This window comes from Protopterus annectens, chromosome 1.part0 (assembly GCF_019279795.1).
Source record: "Protopterus annectens isolate FY-2018-M chromosome 1.part0, PAN1.0, whole genome shotgun sequence".
Taxonomy (NCBI): Eukaryota; Metazoa; Chordata; order Ceratodontiformes; family Protopteridae; genus Protopterus; species Protopterus annectens.
The window spans coordinates 357,739,193-357,751,458 of NC_056725.1; the positions used below are offsets into that span (position 1 = coordinate 357,739,193).

At 38.0% G+C, this 12,266-nt stretch overlaps 1 protein-coding gene across 1 annotated transcript in view; it reads left to right on the forward strand.

Moving 5' to 3' along the window:
- Positions 1 to 12,266, forward strand: part of LRPPRC (leucine rich pentatricopeptide repeat containing) — a 1,486,422-nt gene that overhangs the window by 597,810 nt on the left and 876,346 nt on the right. Inside the window, exon 16 of the mRNA XM_044079460.1 lies at positions 11,121 to 11,178. Within this exon, the coding sequence (XP_043935395.1) occupies positions 11,121 to 11,178 (58 nt within the window). The remainder of the gene's footprint in view (positions 1 to 11,120; positions 11,179 to 12,266) is intronic.

Below are 12,266 nucleotides of genomic sequence, written 5' to 3' on the forward strand. Positions count from 1 at the left end.
CTGTGTACTCAAGATGCATCATATCTTTTGGCACTTCACTGTTGCTGTTAACTAGTTACAGAACTGCTGGAAGTTTGCATTGCAGCTGCTGTTGACAGTAAAGTCTTATTGGTTTGGGTCCTGCAGCCAGTTTTCCGTAGGAAGGTCTTAAACTTTCCTTTCAGGATCTTCTGCATAACCTTTCTGGCCACTATTCTCAACTGAACTGTAGTAACCTGGAGGAATTCTACTTGCCTTCTTTAGGCAAGGGGACAACCAAAGCTATTTTCCAGTCATCCTGTGCTTCCACACTGAACAGTCGCTGTTAGAGTATAGAAGAGGGAACAGATCAACAAAAATACTCAGAAAGGTAGATGTGATAAAAGCAACATGCATTGTTATAACAGATCAGAATCTATCGTGCACTATCGCAAATAGTAAACTAAAAAATGTCAGAACAGGCAGAAAAACTTTAAAGGAAAAGTACAAAATAAGCATTTTATTGATGACCCAAAATGTTTTGTAGAGAATTGGGAAACAAGGCAAAAGGAAATAAAACGCCACAAAAAAAAAAAAAAAGAAATAGATACATTTTGGAGAAATATCTATGAAGATTCTGTGGAACATCGTAAAAATGCGAAGTGGATAGAAGATGTAAAACAAAATGTACAGGATACGAAATGGGATGACGTAATGGCCAGAGAGATTGAAACGTTAAGAAAAGCTCCTAATTGGAAAACCCCAGGCTCAGATGCAGTACTTAATTTCTGGCTGAAAGTATTAACATATTTGCATGAAGATTTAGCCTTGAGTAAGAACTATTTATATGTGCACCCCGAGCAGACACCAGCCTGGTTAATAACAGGAAAAAACAATGTTCCTACTTAAGAGCGAACCTGCAAACTATCCTAAAAACTATAGACCAATAAACTATACACTGGAATTGTAGCTAACAGAGTTTATAGTAATTTAAAAGAAAACTCAATCACGGCACTAGAACAAAAGGGTAATAAAAAAGTCATATAGAATACAGGGTCTTTCGTTGTTAAATGGTCATAATAGAAAATTGTAAAAAGGGGAAGAATCTAAACAGGGCATGGATAGACTACAAAAAAAAAAACATTTGACAGTATCCCAAATTCATGGATAAAAGTGCTTAAAAATGTATAAGAATGATGAATTACATTACAATGACCATGAAACCGTGGCAAACCACTTTGCAGTTAAGGCACGATAAAGGACAAATTGTTATTCAAGGGATGAAAATTCCAAGGGGGATATTCCATGGTAATTCTGTCACTGCCTCTCTTTTGTCTTGCCCTTAACCTGTAAGTTGCCTGCTTAACAGATTAGGTCATGGATACAATTTGGCTCCCAGAAAATAACAAGTGTAAAGTCTCCTCATCTTCTTTTTGTAGATGATTTAAAACTATAGTTCATCAGGCGAGAATCTAAAAAGACAAATGCAACTTGTCAAAACTTTTTCAGATGATATAAGAATGTCATTTGCTCTTGATAAATGTGCAAAAGCAACTTTTTAAAGCAGGAAAACTGTAGCACCAAGAAAACATCAGTTTGGGACAAAAATGTGATATAAAAGAATTTGAGCAAGAGGGATTGTATAAATATTTGGAAATTGAAGGATCAACAATAAAACATGAACAAATGCAATTAAAACTTAAGAATTAAATTAATACTGAAAATAGGTTGACATCTAGCAACAAAGTCCAAGCTATAAAGCAATTTGCTTTCCTGTCCTAATGTACAATTTTGGAGTGATTGACTGGCCCCAAAAGGTATTGGCTAGGTTAGACAGGAAAACAAGGATGCTTCATGCTCATCCAAATGATTTATAAAAATCAGCGCATACAAAGGTTATATATTCCCCATTCTAAAGGAGGTATGGACCTCCTCAAAATTGATTACATGTATAGATCTGCAGTCGTGGGAATGCGTGTATATCTGCTGACCTCACAAGGCCCAAATACAGTGAAGGTTTTGAAACATGAGAATAAGTCTAAGATAACTTCCCTGCTTAGTTTAACAGAAGAATATTGGTGTCAAGCAGGAATAGAAATCAAACCAGAAGTAGATAAAAATCAGGCAGCACCTGAATGTGCCAAAAAAAAAAGAATATAAGGTGAAGGATCAGATGAGAAGGCAAGAAATGTGGAAAATGCATTAATACAGCTACAAGTATAGAAAACTCTTGAAACAACCTCATGTCGATCAGGATCGAATGCAGGAATGGTTAAGGAGAGGTGAATTTAAACCAAAAGACAAAAGGTTAATATTGGTGGCCCAAGACAGTGAACTACATACACGTTGGTTTGCAAAGTCCATTGAACATATGGGAGAAACGGACACATGTAGGTTTTGTAAAAGAGAATTGGAAACAGTTGCACATCTTTTTGCTGGTTGAGATATACTAATGGCAGAAGGACTGTAAACTGAAAGACATAGTAATGTAGCAAGACTGTTGGAATGGGGGTTGTGTAAACATGGTATTGAAGTGGCTGAAAAATACTGGAAACATGAGCCACACAGCATTATAGAAAATGATGAAGTTTACAACAGATGTGATCACCCGTTAACGACAGTTCAAAAATAGATCCAAGAAAAGCAGATGTAGTAGTCCAGGAAAAGATAAAAGTAGCATTGATCATTGAAATTGCTACACCCAGTGACTGCAGTGGTTTACGTACAGAGAGAGAGTCATAAAATACCAGGCTTTGCAGGCAGAAATGAGGGCAATGTGGATAAAGGATACCCAGACAGTTCTAGTAGTAGTAGGAACAAAGAATTTACAATCGTACTTAAATATGTTAGTGATACATGTAACTCTATTCGAATTGCAGATGGAGTCATTACTGAGCAGTTTGCGAGTTCTGGAAAGAGCACTTCTGGCTAACATCAAAGATTGAAACACTGCTAATTTCATCAACTTTATTCATACTTTGACTTAGGAATAGGGATGATTCCCGTCATGGTATTAGAAACCCAAAAGATTTGGAGAAATTAAAAAAAAAAACAGAGATCTGATGAAGCATTTTGTGAGTGATACTTCCAGGTTTGCATACTGTGATCAGATACCCCCATTATCTCACGTAGTCTGTTTGCTGTATCCTTGTGTACAATGTCCTGTTTCTTTCTAGCTTCCCTCCCACAGGTTCTTCTGTCCATCTTTCACCACCTCCTGCCTTCCTTCCTTCCTTCCTTCCTTCTCTGTGGTGTCATTGTCTCTTTTTCTTCTGTAAATAATATGATAAAGAGCTCTTTCAGTAGTTCAGAATTGTCCTCCTCTAACCTCTGTCCTGTCTTTATCAACTTGTTTATATTGGAGTTCCCCTTACTCCTCTGTGAAAGTACCTGAGAAACTATTTCTCTCCATACTTTACCTGCTGGACTAGTTTTCACCCCAGTTCAGACTTGGTTTCCCTTTCTTGTTTAGTTGTTTCTTTTGAATTGAGTTTGAATGCTTTCTCTTTATTCCCAAATTTCATGCTGACTTCCTTAGTTAGCCCCTTTAGTCTCCTGAACTTTACTTTCTTTCTTTTGGGCATGAGGTCGGGCATTCATTTCAGAATGCTGTCTTTAAATCTTCTCATTTGCTGTCTCTACCCACTTTCTTCCATTGCTCATGCTCCTTCTGCACCTTCACACTCAGCTGGCTTTTTCCATCATACTGTAGTTTAGTTATCCTTGGCTAATGGAGATCTCATTTCCACATTGTCATTGTCAGCAGCCTAGTGCAGATTTGCTCTACAATGTTTTGCCTGCTGCCTTAAACCAGCTGAACAAATACATTATCATCCAATGTTTCTGTCAAGGTCCTTTGATGTCAGTTTTGATGCCTGCAGTATGAAAGCATGCAGCTAAAAAGATTGAGATCTCCCATTGCCAATACCTATTTTTTCTGCCCCCAGTTGTTGAACCTGTCATGCAACATGTTGCGTTTGTGTGTGTGTGTGTGTGTGTGTGTGTGTGTGTGTGTGTGTTGGATTATGCCCAGCCTTGAGTTTTCTCCCACAACTCTGTACGGTTTGAATAACAGTATACTTACCAGAAATTCACCACTGTCCATACCTCCCCCTTCCTGTCTCAACACTCCTCCTTTCGCTATTAAACCAATCTGAACCACTTGTATACAAAATCTATTTAGTAAAATAAAACCCTGCACTGTGTACATCAGTTACCAGGTGAAATTCTAAAACTTGCTGCTTCATCCATCTCTTATCCTATATCTATACTAATTAACCGTCTATCTCTGAACAGTATGTTCCCTTACTCTGGAAAATATCCCATGTCATACCACTTCACAAAGGAGGGTCATCTACTGATCTTTACAACTATTGATCCATAGCCATCCTTTCCCCACTTGCCAAAATCTTAGAAAAATGTTTACATAAACAAACATTAGACCACCTCCTTCAGAGCAGCCTTTTATGTGATGCTCAGCATGGCTTTCGCCCCAAACGTAGTACTAATACTGCTCTAATAAGCTTTACCAATGCCATAAATCTCCTCAAAAAAAAAATTGTCTCTGCCACCTTCCTAGATATGTCAAAAGCTTTTGACACTGTATCTCATCAATTACTTCTTAAACTTGCCACATTCAGTTTTAGCACTGAAACCTTAGGCTGGTTTCATAGCTATCTCTCGAAGCGTATATAAGCCACCTTTTGGGATAATAAACTCTCTCCCCTACTCCCCATTTCTGTTGGTGTCCCCACAAGGTTCTATTCTTGGCCCACTTTTCTTTATTATTTTTACTAATGATCTTTGTTCTTCAGCTAATCCCGCCTTACTCATTCAATATGCAGATGATTCTTCCCTTATCTGATCCTCCCCCACCTTGAATGAACTCCAAGAAAAAACTCAGAACGCCCTGCATAGTATTGAGAAATATTTGTCAGACCATCAACTCATTTTAAATTCTAACAAAACCAAGCTTATGGCCTTTTCCAACTCCTCCATAAAAAATATCAAGCTCCTCTTTCTATCTGTTGCGCCAAATGCACAATTATTGAACCTGTAGAACAAGCAAAACTTCTCTGTTACTATAGACAGTGGCCTAAAGTTTGATAGACACACAGCATTAACAATCAAAAACGTCCATATAAAGCTCGGTCCTCATTATAGGGCTAAACTATATTTGACCAACCATACCAGACAATACAGCCAGGACTCCTCTTCTGTCTGCACTACTTTACTGTTCACAAATATTCACAACATTCGTAAATCTGACTTAACCTTGAATCTTGCTGTAATAAAATTGCTAAATTTGCAGCAAACCTCTCACATAGATCACATCATTGTACTGCTCTACAACATCTTGGCTGGGTTTAACTCCCTCACTTACTCACTCTTAATCAGTTAATAGTTGCTCACTCTGTTATCCATAAACCAGACCACTGTCCTGTCCTATCTGACCTTGTTCAACCCTATACTAATCTGACCTCACTTAGTCAGCTGATAAATTACTGCTCAAAGTAAGCAAATCTCATAACTTTCATGGTGATTCACTATGTAACCACTCTGTATCCAAAGCTTGACGTTCACTTCCACAGCATATTCTATCCTGTCCTGATGCTCAGAACTTCAAACAGCACCTACTAGAATATTACTCAAAGCATTGGTTATGTTCATGCACTTATCTCCACCCTGCTGGTCTGTCTTTTTGTTATTTCTGTTATTTTTCTTTATTCTTATACTAGGACTGACTATCCTAATGAATGACATCTTTATGTCAATCCTACTTTTGAATTGTATCTTTTAATATCTGTTACCATGTTTATTTTATCAACATTTGCAACTTTTACTTAATTTTTCAGTGTGTGTATTTTTATCATAACTTTTTTGTAACTTTTGCTTGGGAGCTTTTCTCCCCGGGTCTCTGCTGAAAACGGGCAACTAGCTCAGTCGGACACTACCCAGAAATCAAATGTAAATAAATAAAATACTTTCTCCACCACTCCCCATTCTGCTTGCTATCATGTGCCTTCATCTTCCTCAATGTCTTCAACATAAAATGTCAGTTATCTCCTTCCTTCTTTCCTGTTACTCTTGAACTTGTGATAACCTGAGATTATCGTATCCCAATCCTTTTTTTTTGTTTTGTTTTCTGTTGTCCATGTTTCTGAGCTAGAGTTCAGCTCGTTAAATCCTTAAAAATCCTGCATTTTTTCTCTTTTGTCTAGGCTGGCGTTGCAGAGCATCAGTTTCCAATTCCTTTTTTAGTCCTCCTTCCTTTTTAGCTTTCTTAAGTACCCCTCATGGTTACCCACTTTTTCATTGCTCCCCAGTTTGTGCCTTGCCTTCTGTACTCTCCTTTAGTAGCTTCATAGATGTCCACATAACCCGAGCCACTTTTTCAGTGAAGCTTCCCAGTCTGTTATTGAGGTGGAGTGTATCTTCAGCTTAAAGCTCCTACCTCATCCTTGCCAGTAGTTCACCTATGCTCACTCCATGTATTATAATCCTTGAATTGTAACTTGATTTGTTTATACCAGGTGCAGTAGAGAGTCAATTATCCAAGCTAATTGGCACCTAGGGTAGTTTGGATAATCAAACATATAATTGAACTGGATTAAAAACTTCTAAAAATGTTTTTGATGAACATTAAACAAGAAAAATAAAACAAATTTACTGTAAGTACAAAATGGTACAGTATATTATTGTAGTACAAGCTCAAAAAATACGCACAAGTGAATAAATGTAACGTTTGCATATTTAGACTTTATGATTTTTCCTACCCCAAAACCTTGGAAGGCTGCATTCAGATAATTGACATTTTGGACAATAGACTGTCTACTTTATTCATAAATCTGAGAAAACCACTGACCACCCAGACTCCTGCTGTCTTTGGGTTGCTGGTTATCGTTTATGGTTACTTCCAACACTGTGCATTCCATCATGTCAGTGGTTCATATATAGATGACAATGTGGGCCATGGGTCTATTTGTTTTCTTACCACCTCTACTGTCCTGTCCCAGGGTCTGTCTTGGTACTTCATTGTGGTCATCCTTACCCTGTTCTCAACCTAAAGTTTCTGATCACCTTGCTGATGTAAGATCAGCACTGTATTTTGCTTATGTTGACTGTCCTGTTCTAACCCTTTGCTCTCCAATGCTATATCTCCTACATTTATCTCATTGTGCATCCCTTCTTACTTCATTTTGATTTATACATGTCCCTCCTGTTTTCTTCTTATTGTATTGATTTATCCTGCTGCTTATGAGTACTCCTCTTTACCTGTGTATTTGTGTATTCACAATCTGGTTTCTTCAGATGGCCTTTCCTTCAAAATGAGCAGTCGTACATTTTTTTTTCTTTAGGTGCTGGTCCCCCCTTTTGATACTATTACCACCCTCTTTCTAGTCTATTGTTCAGTCATTTCCTTTTACAGTGGTTGCTGTACCTCACATAACTTCATGGGGTGACTGCAGGTGGTGTCTGTACTCTGATAACTTGTGCTGGGGCAATAGAACTGTTGGAGAGCCATCGTACAGGTAACTATAGAGAGTGGATGATTGTTTTTCTGTCTCTGCCCCAGAAGTATTTGTTGGAGCCTGATGTACAGGTGTGACTTATGCTTGCTTCTGCGCATGAGTTGAATGCAGAGCTTAGTAGGTGTCCAAGTCTCAGCCCATACTATTGCCTGGTGCAGCACCTAACTTTTCTGGGGTGTATGCAGCAGGTCACTTGCTATTGGCCATTCTGTCAAACCCTACCAGCATCCTAACTGCTAACTGATATTAGGCTATGTTAGACACAGTCAGGTCATTATTTCTCTGTGCCAGGAAGTTGGCTGCAGTTTTGTAATTTTTGTTTTTTTGTGTTTTGTTTCTTAGTCTGTTAGATTGCACTGAGTCAGTACCTTGGAATCTGGTTGGGGTTGTGACACTCCCAGCCCAGCTATCTGGAATTTTGTAAATAATCATGTATTTGTGAATATTGATATGATTTATACAGAACTGTATGTTATGTACTGAGCTTGAAGAATGTAACCACAGTATACCCTGCTGGAACATAGAAGATTAACTTAAAAACTTCAAGAAAATAAGTTGAAATTAAGTGCTTTACAATGTGCTATAAAAGTTAGTTTCAATGCAGCAATGAGACAGGATGTCTAGAGCTGTAAGTTGTTTGTATTGTCTTGGAGAGTAGTAGTTACTAGATTTAAAATGTGAAAGTGTTTTGTTGCTTTATGACTTCCTAGTAGCTCCACAATTCTGAGAGATATGTATTTCTCACATAGAGATGTAAATTCTGTTAAGTTTCTGTTTAGCCTGGGAATTAAAGGCCAGGTGACAAAAAGTGATGTCATCCAAGCTAACCCAGCAGTAATGTTTGATATTGATTTAAGAGCTCTCTGTCAGAGAGAGACTGTGTATTTTGTCTTTGACCTGTAAACATCCACTCCTCATCAACATCTGCACTTGCCTGGCTGTAAGTAAGATTTAGATCTTGATTTCTCTTTTGGAGGTAGATAGGAATATAGTAAAGATTAGATTTTTTTTGTATATGTGAAACTGTCCTGCAGTGTTTTAAAATATTTCCTGTGATTTTGAACTCTGAAGTAACTGTGTTTGTTTTCTGAGTATTGTCTTGTTCTTTTATTATTTTTATTAAATATATGTAAACTTATCTTTGTGGCTAATATTTGTGAGATATTTTTGAGCTCTTAAGAGTTCTTGCACATGTATTTGGTGACACTGTGCAGGCCATTCCTAAATAGCCATGCAGGTCTTGGTGAGGCTACCATTTGGATTAATTGTAACGTTACACAGTAGGATTGGACACCTTTTGTAAGGGCCTTATAGTAGCTGATAAGTAAGGGTGGCTGGTGGCAGCTGGTACTACCTTATAGTCTGAGCAGAAGGGGGTATAGCTAGTAAACCTGTGCCAGTCTTTCCCAGGTGAGCATCTGTTTGTATATCAGTCAAATCTCTCAAAGTGTGTGTGTGTGTGTGTGTGTGTGTCAGCTACTTGGGCAGGGACACGAAAAACTGGTTGGGCAAAGAGGGTGCTGGAAGTCTTAGCATGGCCACTCAGTGGAGATCTCAACCCTATATGTGTGCCAGTGGGAAGTCTTATTGGGAGAAATAGGGAGAAACCAGCCCCAGACTGACTGCGATCTCTGTGTGCTCTTAAGAGAAAATGTACTTTACTGTGTGTGTGTGTGTGTGTGTGTGTGTGTGTGTGTGTGTGTGTGTGTGTGTGTGTGTGTGTGTGTATACATGTCATCCTCCCACTGCGTACGTCCCTCACTGTTGCCAATGGTGAGAATTGAGGCTCCTTGATTAGTGGGCCAGTACAGTGGTGTCGCAGGGGTCATACACACCCTCTTGGTCTGGCATGTGAAGTCACAAAGTGCTACAGCCAGAAGTGCATGCTTTGTGCGGGAGTTAGAAGACAACTTTGAATTATGCCAAGATAAGTTTATCAGAAGAAGAAATTGTAATTGGCTATCCACTACAGAAATCCTTTTAGCTGAGTAAGTGATGGGGGAAGTACATATGTTATTAACATTGCTGCATATGGCATGTATTCAGATATATTGTTTGGATTTCTGGTGTTAAAATTCTTTAAAAGTTCACAAGTTGCTGTATTCATTGTGCTGCACAGTTAACTAAAACTGTCTTCTTGAAGCTCTAAAACATCAGCTTGGTTTGCAGCCTGTATTAAGTATGAAATACATGCTAAAATCATGTGTAGCATGACAAGATAGTTGTAACTGGATATGCTCAACTTTCATGACTGACATAACGCGCACACATGAATAGCAGCATAATCCAAAAGATACTGGGAAAATGAAATTAATTACAGTAAGAGTTTTTAAGACCTGTACATTTTTCTTCTCGTTGTTTTGTGCATCCATCTTCCATTAATGCGTTTTTTTCTTAATCCCAGCAATGCTACATACTCTAAAGTAGAAAAGTATGATATCAGAGTGCTGTAAAGAAGAGGCTGTTAAGTTATCTCTATTTCAAAGCTACACAGAGTAATTGTTGCTGGATTTGTAATACTTTATACATGAAAATCCATATATAACTTGGGCACTACCTTAAAAAAAGTGGTACAGTAGCATGAGGGTGTAGTTTGAAGATGCAAAGATGGCTCAGGGAAGACACATAAGGTATTATTTTACAGAACAGGTGGTAAATGATACATACAGCCTTCCTGGAGAGGCATGGCAAAAAACGTAGTGGACATCAGGAGTGCATAGTGCAGGTGTAATATGAATCTTGTAATGGTGTGGAGGAGAAGGACCATGGCACACTGGATGGAATAAATGTTTTTTGTGTGGCAGGGCCTATATTTCCAACAATGAAGCTATCACTTGGTGGGTGTGTGTATATGTAATAAAATAATCTGACTGGATTTCTCATGGATCCCTTCAGGCATCAATAACCAACCAAGAATAGTGTGTTATTTTTAGTTTTTGGTCCTTTCTCGTGTAACAGTTGTGTGCCACAAACGTTGTGATTTTTGTCTAGCCAAGTGTAAAATTAATACTGAAAATGTATAAAACATCTTTTTTTTTGTTTTCTTTTAAGTATATTGTGCTGTGTTTTCACTGAACTTTATTAAATAACAGCACTTATTCCTCAGCCCAGCTTTACAGCTCACTGGATATAATGCAAATTCCAACTATTATTTTCAAATTAACACTGTTTGAAGCATCTCAGGACAGTTCTGCCCAGACTTGGCTATTTCTGGCAGTGGGAAATGTGAAACTCTGTGTGCCAGTTTATCCTAGATCGGCATTGTAGAGAATTTTGCAGCTGTGGAAGAGGCATGGTCTAGTGGCTGTAGTAAAGAATTTCTTGTTTTTGATCATTAACTGGAGAATATTATGGCTTTGCTGTTTCCACTGCACTCTAAACTGAAATCAAAGAGCATACCTGTTTTCCATTTATTTCTTAAATAAAAACCTGTTATTAGACATGACTGCGGTGTAAAACTTATCCTTATGTATGTTTATAATATACATGGGTATAAATCTGAAATGCTGTAATATCTTGTTGATTAATGTACTAGATAGGATTTGCTACATTTGTAGACTTCAATTTCACGTATTGTTTGTCCTTGTGTACTTCTCTTTGCTATACCATGTCATTATTCTGTCTTTCCAGATAACAGAATTGCTGTATAAGGATGGACGATATTGTCAGACCCCTCCAGGACCAACTGGTAGCGTTTCAATTTCTGTAATTGTAACTTATCCCTAAATCTATTCTTCTGTGTAATGATGGGCTTGAGGGATTACAGATGTAATGCTGATTGCTTCTTTTTGAAAGGAAAATTGGAAAACGTTTTTTTTTTTTTTTGTGAGCTGCTGTTATACTGAAATCAGTCATTTGAATGATAAGCATGTAGTACATACATACACACACACACACACACACACACACACACACACGCTCAGTCTTACATTTGTGTCTGTATAAAAATGCACACATCTGATATTTTTGTGTGAAATACAAAAGTATTTAAGGTTTCAGCAAGGTCTGGTGATCTTGCATACTGCATTTCTGTGTGTGCTTTGCAGACCGATGTGGATCAAACACTTTTGTAGAAGATGCTGTATGTAAATGAGCAATATATGCAGTGTATTGACCAAAACAAGGGAACCATATGTCACTGCAGCCAGATGGTTACAGAGAAAAAAAATTTTTTGGAAATCCGCACCAAAAGTAGTTGATAAAATATTACCCAGCATGTAGCCAAAGAAAGATAAATTAGAGGAGTGATACAAGATAAGATTGGATTGTGAAACTTGTACAGATGAGTCAGAAAACTAAAAGAAATATGTTGAGGATATTTGGAGAATGTAATGGAGTAAAGTAGAAAGTGGGAGTAAAATAGAGTTTGGGCATATGGGACAGGCAACAAGAAAGGGAGATTTAACAAGGCGGTGAATCAGGGGCAAATAAATTTGGAATTTTGATGTGTTGGTAGCAGTGAGAATGAAAAGTGGAAGGGGGAAACTCATGGGAACAGCAGAAAGTAACAAGATGTGAAGAAAAGCATGCATTTAGTAGAGGGGCTTTGGCCTTATAGAAGTGTAAATGAATACAGAGCACAGTAAATGTTCACTAGATAGATGCAGGGTGGAGTTGACAACTGGGGAAGGCAGTGCTACTGTTAGTGGAGGAGTGAGACAAAACAGTTTAATTTGCAACCAAATGCAAAAGTATGGAGCAAGAAGTCGCATCGTAAGCAGGAGCTTACAGAGTCGTGTCTTATGCATTTGGTCATTGTGGGGATTAAGTTCTGCT